The sequence below is a fragment of the Gopherus evgoodei genome, chromosome 9 (assembly GCF_007399415.2).
Source record: "Gopherus evgoodei ecotype Sinaloan lineage chromosome 9, rGopEvg1_v1.p, whole genome shotgun sequence".
In the NCBI taxonomy this organism is placed as follows: Eukaryota; Metazoa; Chordata; order Testudines; family Testudinidae; genus Gopherus; species Gopherus evgoodei.
Genome location: NC_044330.1, coordinates 95,311,641 through 95,336,043, shown reverse-complemented (window position 1 = coordinate 95,336,043; position 24,403 = coordinate 95,311,641). Strand labels below are relative to the sequence as shown.

The window sequence follows — 24,403 nt, the reverse complement described above, 5'->3', positions numbered from 1 at the left end:
CTTCTACCACCCCTTCCGCTACCCTCTGACCTACCGGAAGTGATCATGGTGCCGGCAGCTCGCGCCGGGGGACGGGACGGTTTGTTATCCCCTCGCACTCTGGAGCGTGGGGTACGTCGTACGGCAGGAGGCGTGGCTACATCCCGACCCCGCGTGGCGGGAGCAGAAGGAAGGGTTGGGCTGCTTCCCTGTAGTGTCCCGTGCCTGGGTTACGCCCGCCCACCCCAGCCCTTGGAGGGGGTTGGTTTGATCCTTGTCGGCTCCTGTACCTCTGCCCTGTCCAGAGAAGTACGTGCAGGCCCCCGTGGTCCCTGGGCCACTCCCGCTGTCCAGCTCGGGGATGGGGCGGCTTGGGCCTGGCTTCTCCCACGCTCGCTCAGGCGGCGGGGGTGCCCCCTGGCGCTGCTCCCTGGGACTGCTCCCTCCCCCTTCGCCGCTGCCCGCCTCACAGGCGCTGGTAGAGCCAGCCCGGGGGGAGGGGACGGCTCCCCGCCCACCTGGCTGCCCGCTCCCGCCCTGGGGCCGTGCTGATCCGGGCCTGCCTCTCGCGGGCTGTGTGCGCGGGGAGATGCCTGTCCTCTCACGGCCCTGCCTGCCTGGGTGGTCCGGGGGCAGCTGGGTGAAATCCCCTGCCTGTCGCCGGATGTCTGTGCGCGGGGAGATGCCTGTCCTCTCACGGCCCTGCCTGCCTGGCTGTTCCGGGGGCAGCTGGGTGAAATCCCCTGCCTGTCGCCGGATGTCTGTGCCCTGGCTCTAAGCCTTTCCAGCAGACGTGTCTGTCTGTGTAGGGCCTGTTCTCCTGCACTCCGAGACCGCAGACTGTAAGGCTAGACGGGACCATCCTGATCATCTAGTCTGACCTCTGTCTTGCACAGTACAGGCCCAGAGCCTCACTCACTCACACAGCTTCAGCTGCTTTGAGCCCCTCCGGCTGTGGCTTGTGTTGTCTTCCTACCTTCCCCTCTTGGGTTTCACAAAAATGGTGTGGAGGGTGGTGAGAGGAATGACCTGGACCTTGGATGGTTGCAGGGGCAGATACCCAGGTATGCTTGACTGCTCCCCATTCAGTGCATGTACTGCAAAAACTCACAGTCAAGGTAATGTAGCTGCATTGTCACCTTGGCCCTGTGCCTATGCAGGCATACTATAAGCTACCTACTTTACAGCTGGGGAAGTATTCAGGAACACTTGCACTTTTCTAGTGCCTTCTATCTGAGGATGCTCTCCAAATATTAACTAGGCATCACCAGCCCTTGGAGAAGCAGGTACGTGTTTGACAAACGAACTGAAACAGCTGAAGTGCAGTGACTTGCCCAAAGCTGTGGTAGAGCTAGAAAGTTTCCAGATTTCAGGAATCTTGGTTTTGTTCTTTGACCACTAGGTACCACTCACAAAATGGCAAACAGTAATATGCAAACAAGAATTGAATTAGAAAGTTGGGCTAGACTTATTTAAATGATGGTATCTTTGATCTTGCTCTCAAATTTCAGACTTTAGTTAGTGGTTGGCTTATAGTGGAAAAGGAGATTTTCCCCCCACAGCTAATTCTGCAAAAATAAAGTGGGTTATTTTTTAGAAAATTATAACTCTTGTGAAAATTTGTTAGGCCAGAATTTAGCAAATTTCAATCAAAATAAGTTTGGCTTTTTTATAGTTTAGAGCAGTAGTTCTCAAAGCTGGTCTGCCACTTGTTCAGGGAAATCCTCTGGTGGGCTAGGCTGGTTTGTTTACCTGCCGCGTCCGCAGGTTCAGTCAATCGCGGTGGCTTCCACTGGCCGCGGTTTGCCGCTCCAGGCCAATGGGGGCTATGGTCGGCCAAACCTGTGGACACAGCAGGTAAACAAACCGGCCCGGCCCACCAGTGCTTTCCCTGAACAAGTGGCGGACCTGCTTTGAGAACTACTGGTTTAGAGTCAGAACCATTGACATCAGGATGGATGTAATTAAATTGCTTTCTTAATAGACTTTTGTGCTACTGGTGTGTTTTCATCATCTGAAAAAATACAAAAAAAATCCACCAAGTGTACTGTTGTGAGTCATTGAGGACTGAGATAAATTTGTGGAAGTAACAAAACAAGCTGTAGGTGCTATCAGACCCTGCTGCCACAGAGAGTGTCAAAGGACTACCCACAGGAGCTCATGCACCTACATTTTTTGGGCAGAAGAGGTCCTCAAAGAGAGACTGCTGTCAGCTATATTATGGTAGAAAATGATATGCTAACTTGTCTTGACTCCAGAAAGTATGCTTCATGGACACATGGAAGTAATTTTTCTGAGATATGCTGCAAATTTTATTTTTTTGTCTGAATAGTAGAAAAAGAACTCCCGAGTCCTAAAACCTAATTGCACTGATGGATGGAAGAATAACTCAGGAATGTTTTCTCTAGATGCAAGGTATTTTGAACTTGCTTTTGAGTGGATGCATAATAGAATAAGTGTGTAATTGATTGGTTACTAATAGTATAATAAAGATAAAATATAACAGTGTTGCTTTTATTATCACTTATTTTTTAGCCTAGTTAGTTTAGCTAGTCTCTATCAGTTTGCTTTTCACTGTCCACTTGCTCACCGCTCCTTAAATTATTCAAGAATTTTAAATGCTGTATATTTAGAATCTGATCCTGAAAGGTGATTTCACTGGAAGTTGAGAGTGCAAAGCCACTTGCATGAGGTTCTCTGCATAGAAATGCTGCTACTAATAAAGGTGTTATGCAACCTAAGAAACAGGCTTCTGCGTAAATCTTGGTGAAATTAAGAATGATGGACAGTTGTATTACAAAACTTCAGTTTAAATGCTTTGAGGTTCATTTAAAGACAATCTAGGCCAGTGTTTCCCAAACTTTAGACGCTGCTTGTGTAGGGAAAGCCCCTGGTGGACCGGGCCGGTTTGTTTACCTGCCCCGTCTGCAGGTTCCGCTGACTGTGGCTCCCACTGGCTGCGGTTTGCTGCTTCAGGCCAATGGGAGCTGCTGGGCCAAGCCACTGCTTCCAGCAGCTCCCATTGGCCTGGAGCAGTGAACTGCAGCCACTGGGAGCTGCGATCGGCTGACCCTGTGGTCGCGTCTGGTAAACATACACAAGTGGGGCGGAACAAGTTTGGAAAGCGCTGCTCTATGCAAACAAATTCAGATAATGCAAACACTAAAGTAGCCTTGAAGTCTTTGTTTGTAGATGTGCCTCCAAAGACAGTCATATGTGTGAAAGAGAACCGGGGGGATTTGGAAAATAGATAGTGATGTCCTTGCCTTGGGACCCAGTGAGACTCGTATCAAAAGTTCATCGTATCAAAAGACGGGAGATGCTAACTTCTCACTGGAAAAAACATCTATGTGAACCCTGGGGCCAAATTATGCCCTCAGTTATACTGGTGTAAAACCACTGATTTATTTGGCTACACTGAAGTTACTCCAGGTTTACTCAAGTGTTACTGAAGGCAACATTTGGCCTTATGTTCTTAATACTATCTATAAATTGTGTGAATATAGTTGTTTCTTAACAGTAGTCCTCTAAAAAGGGTTACTGTATCTAGCCAGGCTATGATTACTAAGGTGTAGCTGTTTTACAGAAAATAAATGTCTTCCAAAGAGCTCAAGAAAATCCTTTTGAAATAGTTTGTCATTGTGACAAATTTTCCCTCTTGTTCATACTCCAGTAAGAGAATAACAAGACTATTTGTGTAAAAGATAAAATGAGGTCCCTGATTATTTTTTAAATGAAATGCATGATAATTGCTTTTTAAATTACTTATACACTTGAGTATTTGTATAATGTTGGAGTTCTTTCATCTTTGTATATTTAACATTTCCCTTGCATATATTTATTTTACTGTTTGAATAAATGTTACATTTATGCAGGTATCATTTTACCCTGTGTACCACAGCTATAATTTCATTAAGTATTAGGTCCTAGTTAAATGTACAGTATAAAAGTTGGCCAGTTCACTTTGCCTGGGAAAAGAACCTTGCAGTTTGCATACACTATGGGTTTGATCCTGTTCTCACTGAAGTATATGGCAAAACTGCCATTGGCTTCAACAGGAGCAGGATTGGAGCCCGTATGTATATTTTTCTTTTATATTAGCTATATAAAGAACCAAAGCATTTATGTCTAGTCAGACTAGAAGAAGATTGATAGATACTTTCTCTAATCTATTTTAACTATTTAATCTAGGTTTTTTTTTACTGTGCTAATCACCATGGTGGTGATTGTACATCCATTATCACAACCATCACCAGACAAAATATAATTTGGTCCTAATCAACGATATAAAACAACTATCTTCACCAGAACCCATTCCCCCTTCTGGCAGCTGGGATCTTCATGGGAAGCCACTGTTGTTCCACTCCCCCTCCACCTTCAGGGGTGGCTCTTTACCTGTCATCACCTGTGGCATCAGGATCTTCTCCAGTGACAGACTCCCTGACCAGCCCCAATGTTCAGTCTTCAGGAGTCGGATCTTTTTCCACCCTGCAAAAGATAGGGCCTTGTTTGGGATTCAGAGGCCGGGGAAGGATTGCGTTTGGTCTGGTTAATTTGAAGATTTTTTTCGTTTAAAAATATTCTGTTTTGAATAATGTTAATTACTTCTGGTTTCTTTTTGAAGGACTATTTTTTGAGAGTGGAACAACACCCAGAAAAGCAGTGTTAAGGCTCCAAGTAACAAAGAAGCAATGCTTCTGAAAGCATAATAAAAGCTCTATTGTGCAATAGCTAGGACCCTACCAAATTCATGGTCCATTTTGATCCATTTCAGGGTCACAGGATTTTTAAAATAGTAAATTTCATGGTTTTGGCTATTTAAATCTGAAATTTCACAGCGTTGTAACTGTAGGGGCATGGACCCAAAAAGGAGTTGTGGTAGGGATGTGTATTGCTACCTTTACTTCTGTTCTACTGCTTGTGGCAGCAGCCTTCAGAGCTGGAGAGCAGCGGCTGCTGGCTGGGAGCCCAGCTCTGAAGGCAGAGCCACCACCAGCAGCAGCGCAGAAGTAAAGATGTCATGGTATGGTATTGCTTCTGCGCTGCTGCTGGCGGGGCACCGCCTTCAGAGCAGGGCACCAGGACAACAGCCGCTGCTCTCTGGCCACCTAGCTCTGAATGACCTTCCTAAAATAACCTTGTGACCTTCCCAATAAATTCCTTTTGGATCAGGACCCTAAATTTGAGAAATACTAGTCTCCTCTGTGAAATCTGCATAGTATAGGGTAAAAGCACACAAAAGAACAGATTTCACAGGAGGAGACCAGATTTCATGGTCCGTGACGTGTTTTTCATGGCTAGGAATTTGGTAGGGCCCTAGCAATAGGTAATAACATTTTGATAGTGGTACTAAAGAAAACATTTCAATCCATGTATCAAAGTGGTTAATCTGTAGTCAAATGTTAGCAGGTAACAAGGAAAAATAATCAGTGGGGACCCATTACAGTGCAATAGGTTTGTGATCAATTTAACATATATTTTAAGTGCTAATTTTAAGAAATTACTTAAAAATGTAAAATAGAAGATTTCCTGTATGAGAGCTTCAGATCTCAGTTTGTCCAATGTAGTTTACAGCAAAATCTCAGCCCTAGCATGAGAGGAACATAAGAATTGCCATACTTGATCAGACTCATGGTCCTTGTAATCCAGTATTCAGTTTTTGATAATGGCCATTACCAAATGCTTCAGAGGAAGGTGTAAGAAATATTTTAGAAGAATTATGGAATAACCTGCTCACAGAGAAAGTTTCCTCCTAATACCTCTCATGTAAAGGTTGGCTTATGCCCTGAAACATGACAATTGATATCTTTTCCAAACTGTAGGATTTTTTAAAATCTGTACTATCTTACCTCTGGGTGTTCTCGTTATATCTATATAATGTCTATCCTTTTGGTTTCAATGACATATTGGGCAATGAGTTTCATAGGATAATTGTATGTGTAATTTTTTTCATCGGTTTTAAGTGCTGACTCTGGAGTTCACGAAATGTCTCTGGTCTTTTATTATAAGAAAGATCAAGCTCTTCTCTTCACCTTGTCATCTCTAGATTATTAATTATTTAGTATACCTTTACCCTGTCCCCTCTGTTTTGTCTCCTCTCTAAAGTAAACAGCCTTATTTTTTTCAAGTGGTGTGTGTGTACGTATTATATAACAAATACTGGTGCTGCAGAGAGTCTTATTTGAAAAATAATCACTATATACTATTTTAAGGCATAATATTACTCTGAAAAATGACTATGTAAAAATAACAAGGAGTACTTATAGACTAACAAATTTATTTGGGCATCATAAATTTGCCCACGAAAGCTTATGCCCAAATAAATTTGTTAGTCTATAAGGTGCCACAAGCACTCCTCTTTGTTTTTGCTGATACAGACTAACACGGCTACCACTCTGAAATCTATGTAAAAACAGAACCTCTCTTGAGTCAGAAGCTGTCTGTGTGGGCTCAGGGTTGTATCCTGTTGACTTCAGGGACAAAAATAACTTTGTTGCTTTTATTCCTGTCAGCCATACAGCTTGTAGTGAGTGAGTGGGATTCTATTCCTTCTTGTGCATCATCAATATAATTGTTTACTAAATTCCAATCAATTAGACCTGTGCAGCCACATTGAGAACAATACTTCAGTACTTCAAAAATATAGACAAAATGGAAGGAGTTCAGAGAGGATCAATAAAAGTGACCGGGAGCTAGAACGACTGATTTATGAGGGAAAATTAACAGTTTAAGCCTCCCAGAATCAGGCCGTAATACTGTGAAATCAAAGGCTATGTCTACACTAGAGACCTTGGAGCTTCTCCTGCTGACATAGCGCTGTGTGCATGTCAAGGTTTCTTTCCCCACTTTGAACTTTAGAGTGCAAATGTGGGGGACCTGCATGAACACTTCTAAGCTTAATTACTAGTTTAGATCTGGTACACTGCCACCAGCCAGAATTTAGTGTCTGGCACACTTTCTGTTCCCCCAAAACCTTCCTTGGGGAACACAGATCCAAACCCCTTGGATCTTAAAACAAGGAGAAATTAACCATCCCCCTACCTTTCCCCCCAGACTTCCCCCTCCCTGGGCTTCACACAGATCCAAACTCCTTAGATCTTAAAACAAGGAGGAATTAGCCATCCCCCCTCCTTTTTCCCCCACCAATCCCTGGTGAGTTCAGATCCAATTCCCTTGGATCTTAAAACAAGGAAAAAGCAATCAGGTTCTTAAAAAGAAAATTTTTATTTTTTCTTTCTTTAATTAAAAGCTATCTCTGTAAAATCAGGATGGAAAATGCTTTACAGGGTACTTAGATTTATATAGCCCAGAGGAAACCCCCTCTAGCCTCAGGCTCAAAGTTACAGCAAACAGAGGTAAAAATCCTTCTAGCAAAAGAAACATTTACAAGTTGAGAAAACAAAAATAAGACTAATCTGCCTTGCCTGGCTATTACTTACAATTTTGAAACATGAAAGACTGATTCAGAAAGATTTGGAGAGCCTGGGTGTACGTCTGGTCCCTCTTAGTCCCAAGAGCAAACAACACCCAAAAACAAAAGCACAAAACAAAGACTTCCCTCCACCAAGATTTGAAAGTATCTTGTCCCCCTATTGGTCCTCTGCTCAGGTGTCAGCCAGGTTTACTAAGCTTCTTAATCCTTTACAGGTAAAAGAGACATTAACCCTTAACTATCTGTTTATGACAGTGCACTACTGCTTATTCTGGTCAAACTATGTCGCTTAGGGTGTGTTCTTTCATACCACTGAGTGACATAAGTGGTAGTGTAGATATGACCTAAGGAGGGTAAGTGACAAATGAGAAGGTGGGATGTAAGTAACCATTAATTTTCTACAATATTTGAAGATCATTAACACTAAGGAGGGAGAGAAATTACTGAAGATGATGTCCCTGACAACTAGGAGTATTGGGATGAAATTAAGAAAGGGAAATTTTAGGCTGAATATTAGGAAAAATTTCTGAGTGATAAGAGGCTTTGGAACAGACTGTTAATAGAAGAAGTGGAAACTCTGTCACTTAAGTTATTTACACTGAAGAAAACAATATAAATGTACCTTGGGAATAATCCCACTTTGGCAGGGACAAAGACTAGATCAAATAGATCTTTCCCATCTTAATGTGATTGCTTGGACTATGCAGTTTAGTGGGAAATTTAAATCCTTTAACTATTGCACTTCTTGAAAAGTTTTGTTGTAGTTTCTAGTTTCCACTTTGGCCTCTCTTGGCTTTGTCATGTAAATAAAAACCATACTAACTGGCTTTTCAGGTAAGGAGATGCAATGGATAAATGCAGATTGTTTGCACCAGAAGGCTCCATACTATCTTGCTTTAGTAACAGAAGTACTTCTCTGATGGATTATATCTACTAAAGGGACAACCCATCCTAAATGCTTAATTACTGAGGGACAATCTACACTCATTCCTATATTTGCTTTCTACAACCAACTCTCAGTATAACTTTTCATGAGTGATGTACCTGAGTATTCAGATTCTAATATCTAAACTTTCATTAAATTTATCTAAATTTGGGTTATTACAGATTATGTACTATATGTATCTTGTGAGGTTTTTAAACAAACTTTTTGTGTTTTTGGGTAATCTAAGCACTATACCTAGATGTACAGACACTTTTCTCAACTTGTGTGTTATATAATTTTAACATTATCTTTAATAATTTTTTCTTACCCTGCTGTAGTACTTTGTCAGCTATGGCTTTCATGACCTTGAATTTGGTCTGCTAAAATTCTGTATGTATTTTGTTATTTTTATAAACCAGTTCAGTGATTCACAATATAAGGAAGGATTTTACAGTTTGGGAGATAAATTAACCCATTGTAGAAGTGTACACACTAACAGAGCCGATGGGGAGAGGTGAGGAAGCCGGTACAAATTACTGGGGGCCAGCTGTCCGGAAGGGGACCTGGGGCCCAGCTGCGTCGGCCCTGTTTAGCCAGTCTGCCTTTGCTGGGGACCCCCCAATTTTTTTTTCACTGGGGCCGGAATCCAATCTTGGCAGCCTTGCACACTACAAAGCTACTTTTGGCAGCAAAACGCAGCTTTTTTGCTGACAAAACCACCTCAACGAGAGGCATAATGTTAAAGCTTTTTGGAGCAAAGTTAAAGCAACAAAGCGTCAGTGTAGACACTGCTGTTTATTTTATTGACATAACTGGCATCCACCAGTATCCCATAATGCTTGCTGTGACCACTCTGCTCACTGTTTTAATCTCTGTTGCCCTGCAGGCATGTGCCCCTCTCTTTTCAAAGCTCTGAGAACTGGGAAGTATGACAGCTGAGTGTGCTGCTCTGCTCCCGGAACAAGGAGCAAATCATTAATATGGAATGCTCCTGTTTTGCCCTGCACTAGGAACACAGCCAGCTGCTGTGGGGAGTGAGGGGAGGGGAACAATTGCTGTGCTGCTTTGACATTCCTCCGGACAGAGAGCTCACAGAGCTGCTTGGGATGCTGGGAGAACTCGGAGAACCAAAGGCAGAGTGGGCTGCTTTGAGAGAGGCTGCTGTGCTGAGCAGAACTAGGGGGCTGATGGTGGGGTGTAGGTCAGTAAGCTTGCTGTCTCCTCTGACCCAGAAACACCACTCTTGCCTCCCGCCCTCTTCAGTTGGAAAAGCATCTCACAATCTACTAGGATGCCCCTGGAACAATGGGATTTAGAAACCTGCATCATGTGATGCTGTACCTGCCCCATAAGGCATTGTAAACCCATTCCAAAGCACCCTCTGCGGCCAGTTGACAGTGGGATACCTACCACAGTGCATTGCTCTCAGCCTCAGCACAAGAGCTGCTAGGTGTAGATGCACTCTGCCAACACAAGGAGCTAGTGTGGACATGCAACAGCAGTTTTAATTCAAGCAGCATAACTTTTGCTGACAAAACTGTAGCGTTGACAAGGCCTGTGTTACAATTTATTCAGCTTTATCCACATCAACTCTTGGGCCAGGGGAGGTGTGATTAGTTTTCATGTGAAACAGGGAGGGACAGTCCAAAGCCACTGGTGTCTTTGGACCTACTGTGGATCTCAGTAAAGCATGGAGGGTGTGGACTTTTTGTGTTCTGGTATAGTGTTACTACCAACCTCCTCCCCATAGTAGTATGATTTATTCCCAAAGTTTTGAGGGGTGTGTGGAATAATGTTCTCTAGAGACCTTGTCCCCAGCATCTCCCCTGCACAACATGGTGTGGAGCACAGAGATGCCCTGGCCTCGTTTCCCCTTCACCTACCCCTGCAATCTAATCTTTTGTCTGCTAGCTGAGCTAGAGGACAGCATGGGGGCCTTGGAGTTCTTAACCACACACTTTTCAACCTCCCTAGGTTGTGGGCTTTCTTGGCACAATCACTCTGCGCTGCTGGCCTCGCCACCTCAACCTCAGTTCCAGCAGTTCAGTTAGTAAATCCTTAGCAGGACTTCTAAGGATTTTGCAGGGCCAGGCAGGTTGAAGGTGAGCCCGAAGCGCTCGGCAGAACCATAGGCTACGATTTCACACAGTCTGCACTGGAGGCAGCAGGCGTACAAGGGTTCAGAGGTGCACGGGGCTGCAGTGCTGCGTACGGATTAACGAGGAGGGTCGGGAAACAAGGCCGGGAGGGGGGAGTGGGGGAGGCGTGTGTAACTGAGGGCAGGGCGCTGCGTCCAGTCACGGGGCGAGCAGGGCACTGAGGGGCCGCGGTAACGCTGTTGCTCAGGCAGGGTGGGTCGGGCACTGTGCCTCAGCGAAAGCAAGGCGGGTAGAGAGCGGAGCGGGATGGCCCCGTTCCACGTTTGGGGGAGGGGAGGGGCGAGTCCTGCCCCCCGTCCGGGTCCCGCCCTCCGTTAAAGCCACAAAGTGGAGTGGGCAGTGAGAGCTGCAACAACCGTCCGCCGCCAACCCTCGCGCGCATGTGCAAGGAGGCGGTGCCGCGCGCTGGCCGCCGGGAGTTGTAGTGCTCCTGGCTGGCAGTCAGCCCTCTGGGGTTATGGAGAGGTGCGACATGCCGTAAAGTGGACTCGCTTCCGGTTGGTGCTGACGGGAGGTCCGGCGCCTCGTGTGAGGCATCTAGGGATCGGAGCCCGTGGATGCCAGTGCCACCTCCAGCCCCTCCGTCGGCCCGGCCCCCCAGGGACCCGCCCGCCTTCTGCGGCCGGCAACCAGCGTCCCCAAGATGTTCAAAAAGTAAGGGGGGGGCTGCTTCCCCTGCGGGAGGTAATGGGCGCCCCTCGTGGAGCCGGGCCCCGCCCTCCTTGGCGGAACTGGGGGTCTTGTGCTGGCGGGTGGGGCCCTGCTGATTCCCTCCGTATACGCGGCGACGCGTCCTGCCGCCGGCAGCATAGAGGGCAGGGGCTGGGCTGCCTTGGCTCCCGGGCGCTGGGTCTCCGGGGCAGCCTCCCGCCTGGGAGCCCGTTAGTGTTCACTGCGGCCGGGCTTGGGTTCATGTGCCCACGCCCTCAACCCCTGGGGGCGGGGTGGGCACTTCCCTCCCCCCACCCACCACGGTGCCTCCACATCGCCCTCCCAACCACTGCGCACCCCGCCCACGTCCCCGCTTCGTGGGTGTGTGAGAGCCTTGCACTAGCCAGCGGTGACACGAAGGGCATCAGTCGTAGAGTCCGTGCTGTGAGATGGAGCCATACATAGGAATGCTGGGTGGGTACCTCGGTGTTACCATCGGTCAGCACACGGGCCTGGCCGGTGCGCGTTTTAAGTAACGCAGGGGATAAAATGCGCACCGATATTTCACAATTTCATTCAGTGCTGTATAGAATATCAGGGTTGGAAGGGACCTCAGGACATCATCTGGTCCAACCCCCTGCTTAAAGCAGGACCAATCCCCAGACAGATTTTTGCCCCAGGTCCCTAAATGGCCCTCTTAAGGATTGAACTCACAACCCTGGGTTTAGTAGGCCAATGCTCAAACCACTGAGATATCCCTCCCCCCCTTAAAGACTTGATGCTCTCTTTATAATGCTGTATTTTGTGCATTTCAGATCTTCTGTAGTGGTGTCTAATCACAAAATGAATGCTATTAAACAGTTAGCCTTTTAATAGGTTCATATTATATCTAAAGATAATACTTAGGTCTAGGTAATACTTAGGCCAGCCATTAATGCAGGGGACTGGTCTTCACTAGATGACCTGTTGTGGTCCCTTCCAATTCTGTGATTCTCTGAAACTGTAAATGTCCGATAGCTGATACAAATAAGGGGTGCCTGAAACACCAACACAATGCAGTCTTTAGCACTCGTCTCTCGTAAGCTTTCTTTAGACTGTTAGGCCTGTCCCTAAGTGTAAGTGCCCCTCGCTATGCTTTTGTATTGTTATCTTCTAGCTCGTGGATTTCAGAGAATACGTTCATGTGGCAGATTCAGTTTGTAACTTCACATCTAAATAGTTTGGTGATAAAGTAGATCGGTGGCATCGTTAAAGCACCCAGCACCTGAGATAACGTACATAATGCATTTTTTTTAAATTGTTCCCTTCACATGTATCCTGGATCTAAATAAATATATTAAAAAGGCTGTGTAAAGAGGTTTTAGAATTATTAAAACATATTCTCTTATGTACTGAAATAACAATCAGCTTGGTAACGTACATCTGCCAAAGCAGTGAGAACATGCTTTTTTTGTGTACACACTCAAAGCGAAGATAAACCCACAATAACTTGTATTATTGGAACCAAATGGGACAAATTTAGGCCCCAATCATGCAGGTTGTTCAATGGGAGCAGAAAACTAGAAAAGCCATAAAACTAGAAGTTAATGAAAACACTCCCATTGACTTTAATGGAGAAGGATCCAGCCTTTGGGGAAGACCCCTCTGTCTGGGCAGAGTGTTGTTGACTTCAATGGGACTGACCCAAGCTAGGAGAATATTGGTCTTTATTTGCTGTGAAAGCAAGTATTCTGCATCTAACTGGCATTTAACTGCCACTGAAATGTTGTAAATTCTGTTGTATTACAATTATCAGATTATATATTTCCTTTAACAAATGAGTTGCATATTGTCTAGATTAAAGTTAGAAAATGTTATTGTGAGTAGTACATGTGGGCATTAAATTGTAACCTTTTGTGAAAGAGGTGCAACTGCAATACTGCCAGACATTTGATAGTTAAATTACATGTGCTTTTTAAACTTAAAATAGTGATCATACTATGATATTGCAGACAGTGAAGTCTGTTTTATTACTTGGCAGGTTCGATGAAAAGGAGAACGTATCCAACTGCATCCAGCTGAAGACATCAGTTATTAAAGGCATTAAGAACCAGCTGATAGATCAGTTTCCTGGTATTGAACCATGGCTTAACCAAATTATGCCAAAAAAAGATCCTGTCAAAATAGTAAGATGGTAAGTTTCTCTTCTTGTAAACTCTGCTTCCAAATTGCTTTGATGTTTACTTATTATATACTCTTCTGTGTCCCAGCAAAATTAAGTCTTTTTTGAGAAATACTTTTTCTCTTGGGTTTCATAGATGAGAATGCATGTAGGAGCTTATAAATTATGACTAGTCCAAAAGAAACCATGTTCACTGTGCTTTTGGAAAGCTATGTAAGAACTCATCCAAATAACTGAACCATCACCTGGTTAATGGCTGGTGTTACTGGGAATAATTATCCCTGAGAATACATATTTTTCAACACACACACAAATAAAATAGAAATCTTCTTCAAATCTTCTTTGTTTACTGTCGGGTAAGTGGGGTTGAGAAGAGTGTATTATGAGGAGGTGGAAACTTGGAGAGTATTTTTTTCACCATATCTGGCCTTCCAAGTATGACTTGACTGATTCTATTTTATTTTTATTTTTGTGCACAATACACAGTATACTTGCACTGAACTTCACTGTCAAATGTTAAATTAAAAAAAACAGAGAAAGTAGACCCATAGTGACTGAAGGGCTGTGCCTCTTTTTTATATTGCTGCTAAGGGGGGAAATGTTGAGGAACTAGGTATATGAGCTTAGTAAAGAAAATTGTGACTAAAATGTTACTGCATGAATACCCCATTTCTGCCTCAAACAAATGGTGAGATGCAGGAGAGACTGAGTAGTATGATGCACTAGCCAAAAAAATGAATTGGCTGTTAGAATAATTCTTTTATCTTGCAGTCATGAACATATAGAAATCCTCACGGTAAATGGAGAGTTACTGTTCTTCAGGCAAAGAGAAGGGACATTTTACCCAACGCTAAGGTTACTTCACAAATGTAAGTCTCTTGGGAGCTGGGCATAATAAGGGGTGAGTGGAACTCAAATAGGTTTCTGTAATTACTGTATCCAACAAAACTTATCACTTGCATATGCTTGCCCTAGATAAAAACAAAATAGATCCAATTAGTAAGCTGCAGGTGGAAAAGAGCTGCTAAGTCACTTAGTTCTTTTTGCTGCCAATGAGGGATTGGTCCCTACATAGTTGTGATGCTTTGTGCAATCTTGTTCTTAAATGTGTGAAGCTTCCCCCAGTTCCTGTGGGAGACTTTTCCCTGGTATTCAGTCTAAATTGTTGTTTTATCCGATTACCTCATATTATATCCCCCGGTTCTACCCAGTATGTCTGTCTGTCTGTCTAATAGTTGTATATGGTTATCATGTAAATATCCTTGTAATACGTATTTTGCTCCTCAACCCCACTCCTTCCCGCTCCAAAACAGATATTTGATCAGATCCATCCCTTTGGATTTTGTTTCGTTGCTCTTCTCTGAATTCTGCCTGTTAGTTTACATTATTCTGGTACCAAAGGATAACATTTGCAAAAGATCCTAAATCCCATTGAAAATCAGTGGGACTTGGGCTACTAAGTAACTTAGGTGTTTTTGAAAATAGTACCTGACCTGTCCAGAACTGGTGTCAGTATTGTAAATGTAGTTTTGCAGAGCTGCTCTCTTCCCATGACACGTCCTGATCCCTCTCTCTTTTCTGTGGGTTTATGTTCCTCACTACTTCTGCCCCATCACATTTAGACTGAAACTTTTGAGGTGAAGGGCTGCATCTTTACTTGTTTTGGGGAGTACGGATTTGGATAGCATTATTGTAAAGTGTCCTTATCAGAACCCTTCCTGAAATTGTTACTTGATGTGTGGGAGATTTTGGTTCAACTATCTTAGTTGTCGTCTTTGGATCCGTAATGGATGAGAACTGTGGAGACAGTGCTTTGGAGATGGTGTTGCCAAACAGCACGACCTCCAGATAACTGACGGGGTGATGATAAATCTCCCAAAAAATCTACTGCTGTAATAAACTAAATTTGTGATACCTGTAACTTGTTTTGTCTTTTTTAACCTGATTAAGAACATGCAGATGTATTATTGAGTCCACTCAATGGCATGGATGACTGATGTCTGTCGTCGTCCCTCCTACAGTGCGGCAAATTGTAATTCTTCTTTTTTTCCCCTCCCCTCCTAGATCCATTTATTTTACCACATCAACAGGTTGATAAAGGAGCCATTAAATTTGTACTCAGTGGAGCGAATATAATGTGTCCTGGCCTGACCTCTCCAGGAGCAAAACTTTACCCTGCTGCTGTTGAAACAGTTGTTGTATCCTTCTTGCTCAATTATATTCATGTGTGCCACAAGATGAGTGAATTGTCTATATCACTGTATTTTATGAGTTAGTCATAATCTGTCCTGAATTATCCTAGCTTTTCAGGGGTCCTGCCTCTAATAGCCTGATAAGGGACAGAGGCATTCAGATCTTTCTGCAGAGTGAAGATTGTTCCATAGTTCTTACTGATGTTGATTTTGGTGCATAGTCACTAATGATTACAGTTTTGTCTGTAGTTCTTATTTAAGGGCTCATTGAGGGTCAGGATGCTGTTTCGTTAATCTAAACATAATTATTTTATTGCACAGTTAGGCCCTATCATTAAATCATTCAGACTAGAATAACAGGAGTTTAGGGAGGAGAGATGTAATTCACCACACACAAGCAAATAAAAATAAATCAGTCAAGAGCTTTGTTCAACTGTATATTGATGAAATATTGGTCCCACTGATGGCAAAGGGACCCTTGCAATTGAGTGGAGCCAGGATTTTACTCTCTGCCTGTGATGAACACCATTGAGTGTGAAGAGGGAATCTCTGGTCCTGCTTCTCCATTGACTGAGAGTGGAACAATCGGCAGATCCAACCTGGCTGATCTGAAATGCTTCTACTGTGCTGCTGCTGTTAGTTAGCATGTGTCATTGTTAGCCTTAGGGCTTGTCTACACTGACACTTTACAGCCCTGCAACTTTCTCGCTCAGGGGTGTGAACTCCTCTCCCCACCCCCCCGACCGCTGCAAGTTTCAGTGCTGTAAAATTCCAGTGTAGACAGTGCACCAGCGCTGGGAGCTATTCCCCTTGTGGAAGTGGTTTTTGGTTTTTTTAATAGCATTGGGAGAGCTCTCTCCCAGTGCTATGCTGTGACTGCACAAGCCATGTTAAAGCGCTGCTGCGTCAGCGCTATAACGTTGCTAGTGAAGCCATGCCCTTAGTAATGAAAGAGCATATATCTGACTTCTCTGGTGGTTTTTGGTGGACCCAGGATTGTGAGTCACTTTGTTACCTCCTGCCTCCAGCGAGGGGGTAGTCTGTGGTAGCTGGGTGGCAGCTCCCTGACACTGCGAACCCTTCACCCACTCATGCACTCTCCTCTGGGCTTATGTCAGCCCTTCCTTTGCCTGCAGCCTAACAATAAGTGCACCCCAGTTCACGAATCCCTTTGAAACATCTCCTTGTGATGCCCAGCCCCTGACACTGGCCATTCACTGAATTTTCAGATCCTGTGTACCCAAAGATGCAGCATTCCCCAATTTACTAGTTTTAATTTAAACCACTACTCCTGTAAAGTACACAGCTCTTGTGAGTGCTTAAATAAACCTACTTTTGTTTCTTCCTAAGAAAGTATAATGATTTAACTAGAAACACAAGAGTGTGGTGGAAACACGTGGTTATGAGATAAACTGCAAATCTCTGTTTATACTTACAGTAGTACCTTTCCTCTTCAATAAAGTAGATTCCCCCACTTCCAAGTTCAGTTTGTTGCAGAGCAAAGTGGTGGTTCCTCAGTAACCGGGATCCAAATTTTTCATGAAAGCACCCCAGTCAGTGAATGGATTGGAAGCAGTGTGTCCTTCCCAACACAGTTATACTGAAAACAGGTTTTTGTTTCTATTCACAGCCAGGGTGAAGCTCTCTCTGTTGAAATGTTCGGTTTTTCACCTTCAAGTGGTTTTGACTCTCTCTCTTTATCACTGATGGCTTCCTGTTCAAAGTCTCAGTATTGCACAAGGCTAAACAACTGAGTCTTGAAAATTGCATCACTGGCCAAACAGGGCAGCGTGACAAACCCATCCTTGCCCCCAGTGGGCCATTACCGAGACGTCCTAGTGACTAATCTTTACTTTTTTACTTCAAGTCCATAAAGCATACTTTCAATATAGATACATTTATGCCTGAAATATTACCTGTACATACATCTCACAATGATTATGAATCTTCACAAGTTACAAGCTTTCGGTAGGTACCTTACAGGTTACTGTTTATGGATAAATACCTAGCAAAATGTGTTCAGTGTAATGAGTTTGTCAGGTCTGTGATGGGACCCATTTGTGAAGAACGGGACCCTTTGGCTTGGAGTTTGTGTCACAACTTTATTGTCTTAATATTGTTTCAGTTCTGTAATTGGTTATGTTCCTCAGGATTTTGGCTTCCTGGTAGTTTAAAACAACATCCCAGATACACTGATTAAAGTTGTACATCATTCTTTTAAGTAGGGCAGGGCCATCACCTTTCGCTGTTAGGCACAAAGGAAGCAGTTAAACTAACAGCAATACAGTACTAACTTTACATGTTTCTTTTATTTCACTGCTGTTTAAAGGCAATAAAAACTGGTGTCTTTCTTTGCACAGTGACTCAGCAGTTTAATGCACTATATTTTTTCTGCTTAACAAATCTAGAGCGCCAGTGTTGTTCAGTCAGACGTTGTGCAAGAATACAAGAATGCTTTAGTGCTTACAATTATATTTAAGAACTGGGCTCTTGAGAGGAGTTAACTTAGTGATTGACACTTCTGAAATGTGTCCTAATTTCCTAATGTTCTGCTGCTTTTATTTTTCTGAGATGTGCTTTTTTCTTTTTCTTTTAAAAAAAACCCATATTCCTTAGCTGTACGTTGTAGGCAATAATGGCAGAAGGAAAACAACATGCACTGTGTGTTGGAGTCATGAAGATGTCAGCTGAGGACATGTGAGTCTTGTTTTTAAAATTGATATACTGTATAACCTCTCCCTTGTGATAATTCTTAATTACATTTAGAAGACAGTGACCTAAGCCAGGGTTTCTGTGTGGCTGTGCAGAACTCATTCAGGCGTGTTTCCTGCTGTATCATTCTAAGAAGCACAGAGAAAAATCTTTTCCCCCTGTTGAACTGCAAACCAGTATTTTAATTTTTTTTGTGAGAAAGGGATGATGGATCATGTTCTGAAATATGGACAGTGTCAGCTTGTTAATTTTTGTTTGCTGTTTTATTTACATAAAGGCCTCAAACAAAAGTGTCTGTATATAAAATACTTGCTAACTGATAGGGGTCAATGTCCTGCGACAGTTGTAGTTTGAGGTTTAAGAGGCTTGAGTCCATCACAGTAATGAGGTGAACTTTTCATGTTTGCCAGGACAGTAGAGATTAGAAGTTTTACTGGCACTCTTTATTTCTGCCACTTGCCCTTTTCTTCATGTTGTTCTCTTGTCCTACCCCTAGTTCATCTCCTGTGCATAGAATTCCTGCTTGCTGAAGTTAGGTAACTTGGCTAAGATTCTTCTGGAAGCAAAGTGAAAAACTACTAGAGAATGGTTAACAGAAAGGGATGTTTCCTTAGCTCAGAAAGTAGGGGGAGGAAACTTTTTATCACCTAACTACTATTAATGTAAGTTTTTTTTGTTTTTTTGTTTTTTTTCAAAAGCACCTAACTGACTGAGGCTTCGTCTACACTAGAAGCTTCAAAGCACAGCCGCGGGAGCGCTTTGAAGTGTGAGAGTAATCCACCTCCATGAGGTGAATAGCTGCAAGCGCTGGGAGTCTGTCCTCACTAGTACTTTAAAACGTTCAAACTTGCTGCGCTCAGGGGGGTTATTTTTCACGCCTGTGAGCCAGCAAGTTAGAGCGCTATAAAATGTAAGTGTAGACAAGCCCTTAGGGTGTGTCTACACTTAAAATGCTACAGCGCTGCAGCCGCACTACTGTAGCACTTCAGTGTAGACACTCACTCCGGCGATGGAGGGGTTCTCCCATTGCTGTAGGTAATCCAACTCGTTGAGAGGCGGTAGCTAGGTCAATGGAAGAGCTCTTCAGTTGACCAAGTGCTGTCTACACTGGGGGGTTAGGATGGCATAGCTATGTCTTTTGGGGTGTGGATTTTTCCATGTAGCTATGACAATGTAAGTTTTCAGTGTAGACCAGCCCTCAGGTTTCTAAGTATCTAAGGCACTCTACACTACAAGTGTTACAGTGGCACAGTTGTAGCGCTGCAGCTAAGAATTTTTCCATCTACTTAGTGGTATCTATACTGTGCACTAAGTGGGCTTAACTGTGTCTCAGGGTTTGACATTTTTCACACCCCTGAGTGACTTAGCTAGGTCAACCTAAGTTTGAGGTGTAGACGATGCCTAAGTGATTTTTGAAAATGATACATAGACTCCTAAAATCAGTGAGATGCTCTTGAAATTTCTACACTTTGAGGCTCTTGATGTGGCACTGTAAACATGTGAAACATTAAAACATTATTTCCCACGAAAGCTTATGCTCCAATATGTCTGTTAGTCTATAAAGTGCCACAGGACTCTCTGTTGCTTTTTACAGACTAACACGGCTGCCCCTCTGATAATTAAATAAGCAGAAACTCTCCCTGAGAAGTAGATAAATATTATTTTGTAGCACTATCTACATTTTACAGATGAGAACATAGAGGGAAGTGTGGATACATGTAGTCTTGTCTCAGGTCTGCAATAACTTGCCCAAGGTCATTGCAGATGTGGGCTAGAATATAGGTATTCAAACTTCCAGTCTTGCAGTCTAACCCCTGAATATCTTCACTCTGAAAGAAAGGCAAATGGAAGGAGAGAAAGATAAGGGAATAGAGAGGGAAAAACAAATAACAAAGGAAAATGAGAATAGAGAGAACCGATATAGTGCCCAGGTTACTATAATATATTGTTTCATAATCTTCTGCTTTTTAATGTACCTTGAGAACACCCACCACTTTTTCTGCAGCTACAATCAATGACAGAAGGTTGGCATGTAACAAGTCAAATTGCTGCTTACAGTTGGGCTAGTCATTAGATTAATGGGGCAGTTGCTGTTGTAAAATAAATATCTCCAGAGGTATGTAACATTTCTTCCAGTTTTTAAACCTAGACTGATTGCTGTTTTTTTTCCTGCTTGGGGCTGGAATTAAATTCCATATGGTGTTTGTATTGAGGGGATATGCACACAAAGCATAATTTAGAAACAAAAGGCTATGAGAAGAAGAATCATTTCTAAAGCACTTTGTACGTTTCAGAGCACTTCAGTTACGTATTGTTTGCAATTCTCAACTCTCATGAAGGAAGTAGGTATTCTCATTTTATAAACAGGGAAACTGAGTCACTAAGTGACTTGCTTGCAACTAGAGCTGGTGGCAGAGTTGGAATTCAGAACTCTCCACATTGCTGGAATCCAGAATCTTTCCATCTCTGACGCCATACCAGGATGTATGCCAGGGGATTGGTCATAATTTTCCTAATTGGAACTTTGAAGAAAGTGAAGTTTTCTCAAGTAATAGAAGGGTTGGTTGAATAACTGAGGGTTCTGTCAAAAGGGTGCAATTACAAATTGGTAGGATGACAACTGGGAGATTCCTGCTGCTTGAATGACTTTTGTCACCTTGGCAGGCATTGGAATTCTTCAATTCAAATCATTACCTAATATATAGAAACAGCCTGTGCTGTTAATTACCATAAATAAGTGGAAGAGAAGCACAAATATGGTTTTGAGTTAAAATATGCCTAAAACACATCTAGGAGTGGCCTGGGTGCTGGTGGTGGTGCATTGCACTGTCATGAAGATGACTGAGGTTCAGTTTTGTGTGATGTCCCTAGCACTCAGATGAAAGGGCCTGGATCAGTACATGATCCTGTTGAACAGGGCCCCTCAGTTAAGAAATAAATCAATAAATCTAGGCCATTAAAAATGGAGTGTTATATCAGTAGAGAACTGATATCCAGAGGGAGAGGACTGATCATAGGTCATTAGTACCTCTTGCTGCTTCACTGATGAGACTATAAGAACATTAGGCTGTGCAGTCTCCTCCACAGCTACCTTCCCAGCAGGAGGAAAAAATTATGATGCCATGGAAATTTGTATGAGTAGAGCCCTGTGTGGATACACAAATGTGTATCTGCATCTGATCTGTTATCCGCAAAAATTATCTCTGGCTATCGGTGGATTTTCAGGGCTCTACGCTGGGGGCCAGGCTGAGGCTCTGAGGCATCCCCTCTCTCTCCTCCCCCTCCGCCCTTGTCGGAGCCCGGTTGGAGAGAGCTGCACTGGCTGCTGTGGGGATCTGCAGCGGACCCTCCACCTGCACTGGGCAGGGGGCCACAGCAGCCTACCAGCTCAGTGTCCCTGCCCCTCAGCCCAGGCCAGGTGGAGGGACCACAGCTCTCCACAGCTGTCAGCGCAGTTCTCCCAGCTCCGGCCAGGGGCACTGCTTGGAGCTGCAGCCCAGCCATGGTAAGAGGCAGGCGGGCAGCTGTGGGAGACCCTCCACCTGCCCTGGGCATGAGACCCAAGCAACTCCCTGCCCCCCAGACCTCCCACCTAGGGCAGGTGGAGGATCCATGCTGCGGTTCCTCACAGCTGCCTGCCCAGCTCTTACCATCAGAGCCCTCTGCGGATACAAAATTTGTAGCTGCAGCCGTGCTGCTATCCACAGATATAAAATGAATACCTGTGGATTTGCAGGGCTCTATGCATGAGAGAGAGAATCTGCAGCAGATAGATGATGTACTTGGTTGAGTGAGTGGAAGACCACCCGATGATAAAAATGTTATTTCATTTCAGTCTGACAGGATTTTTTGGTGTTTCTTAGCACTGGACAGTCTTTTTCTGGTAGATGCTGTTTGTTTTTTCTAGTTTCATACTACTTGTTTGTTCGTCAAATATTTGGTTGTGGTGTGAGGTGCAGCTGAGCACTAAAGTTTGATTCCTACTTCAAGGATTATTTTTTATGTACTTTGTTATTTTGTAAAGATGCTGTTTAAATTAAAAACTAAGGTATAAAGTCACGTTCAGCTTACATAAAGAGGCTCTTCTACAGCTTTCTGTGTATTTTAACATAAGTGAACTAACATGAAATTGCCTAGGGAGGTTGTAGAATCTCCATTTCTGGAGATATTTAAGAGCAGGTTAGATAAATGTCTATCAAGGATGGTCTAGACAGTATTTGGTCCCGCCATGAGGGCAGGGGACTGGACTCGATGACCTCTCGAGGTCCCTTCCAGTCCTAGAGTCTATGAATCTATGACTACAAAATGTAATGTAGATGAGCCCAAAAGGTTAGTTGGGTTGAACTGGAAGAATATGGTAATGAACTATTATACCTTTTTACATTTAATTTTTCCTTTCACAGTGAGAAAGTCAACAAAGGGATTGGCATTGAAAATATCCATTATTTAAATGATGGCCTCTGGCATATGAAGACCTATAAGTGAAGCAGAAGAAACTGTGTGACCCCAAAGGAATGCACTTAGAGAAAATGGACTGCTTTGTAATTCCTTCTGTTTTTAATGTGACTGAATGTACAAATTTATTTCGTTCAGTGGCTACGCTAAATAAATCAAGTGAATGCTAAAGTCCTGTTAGTGGCAATAGTTTTCTAGACTTTATTACAGTTCTTAAGCGTTTATCCTAAACCCATGTTGTCAGACTGCTGCTTGAAGATTATATCTGATGAAAAGGTCATATGTGAACAGTGAATAGAACACTTCCTGCCAGGAAGAGAGAAAGTTAACAGCTGTACAATTTTGTGCTCTCTCCTAGCACAGTAATTTAAATTGGATTTAGGATATATTTAATGCGTTTTGTATATAAAATTTCTAAAATGTGTTAATGCATTTGCTTTTGATAACAGGCAGTCTAGAAGGATGAAAAGTCAAACTCACAAAACACAAACTGGATGTTTCTATGTTCCATATACTTTGTGTCAAATTCTAATTTAACTTATTGTCCAACAGTAATGGTTTGAATATCTTACTCAGCTGAGTGGCCATTTTTTAAGATACAATTAGTTTTGTGGACTATAAAATAAACACTGGATTGTGAGACATGTGACATCACCAGGATACACAGGATATACTATTCAAATGATCAGTTACCACATGATATTTGAGATCAGTTTTTTCTCTGCATTGAAAATCTGTAGTAACTGGGGAAACTTTAAATGGCTACAGTGGTAAGCGCTAACAGATCCTGTAACCAGAAGTTAGTATTTCTGGGCCAAATTTTAAAAAGGGTATCAACTAGGCCTCCATTTGTGCACCCTATCACCTGCACATGTAGTTACTACTAATGAACGGGGACTGCATGCACAGACTCATCCTCTGTATTTAAGTGATTGTGCATGCAGAAAGAATGCTGTGTTGTGTGGAAACATCTGAGGTCTCTACCACTCATAGAATGACCAGAGTAATAACTCTACATAAGTCATTGTTGGAAGGATTTATTAATATTGTAAATCTTATTTGTATTTGCAGTTTTTAATTTTGTATCAAATGGTTTCTGTCTCATTCTGTGTGTGTTTTGTTTCAACATTTTTGGATTCTCTAATTCAAGAACTATTGACTTAGAAAAATACTCTCTTCCCTTATCCTGAAGTTTTATTACAAATATGGGATACGAAATATATTTTACTTAATAGGTAGTGCTAGCTTGAATATTTCTCTTCTTCTTTCACACTAAGTTAAAAGGCATCACTTTTTTGAAAGTGACAGAATTCTAATGCTCCAGCTACTTAATGCATTAACCAAGGAATGAAAACTACACTAACCAGTTTGGTGGGTACTACTCTAACATTGTTGCACAAAGAAAGCTATACAATATCAGTGCTCACATTTTATTCTAAAACAGTTACATGTCAGTCTTTAAACTTGGTAATAAAACTTCTCTGAACTCACCATTAACCATATGTGGGATTACATTACATGCCTTAATTTGTACTAGTCAAGTAAATTCAGAATTTTTTCCTTACTTCACAAAGCATCTGACACAATACAGAAAAGTGGGCCTGTTCTGGGAGGGGCTGCATAGGAAATTTATTCTACTTTCCCTTTGACTCCCTTGTTGATGTTAAATGATGAAATACTGTCAACTAAACTTCCCTTGGGTAACAAGGGAAGCTGATAACGTAAGAAATGGAAGTG

The 24,403-nt window shown here is 43.0% G+C and overlaps 1 protein-coding gene across 2 annotated transcripts; it reads left to right on the top strand.

The window, feature by feature from the left end:
- The first annotated feature begins 31 nt into the window (after positions 1–31).
- MCTS1 (MCTS1 re-initiation and release factor) lies at positions 32–24,157 on the top strand. 2 transcript variants are annotated; one of them, XM_030575021.1, is made up of 7 exons: positions 32–111; positions 2,315–2,394; positions 13,167–13,319; positions 14,079–14,176; positions 15,372–15,505; positions 18,129–18,196; positions 22,615–24,157. In XM_030575021.1, the coding sequence occupies exons 1-7, from the start codon at positions 46–48 to the stop codon at positions 22,694–22,696; spliced, it is 681 nt and encodes a 226-aa protein (XP_030430881.1). In that variant the 5' UTR covers positions 32–45; the 3' UTR covers positions 22,697–24,157. The 2 variants fall into 2 exon arrangements, with proteins under 2 accessions (XP_030430881.1, XP_030430882.1); XM_030575022.1 differs by lacking the exons at positions 32–111; positions 2,315–2,394 and adding an exon at positions 10,965–11,149.
- The last annotated feature ends 246 nt before the right edge of the window (positions 24,158–24,403 follow it).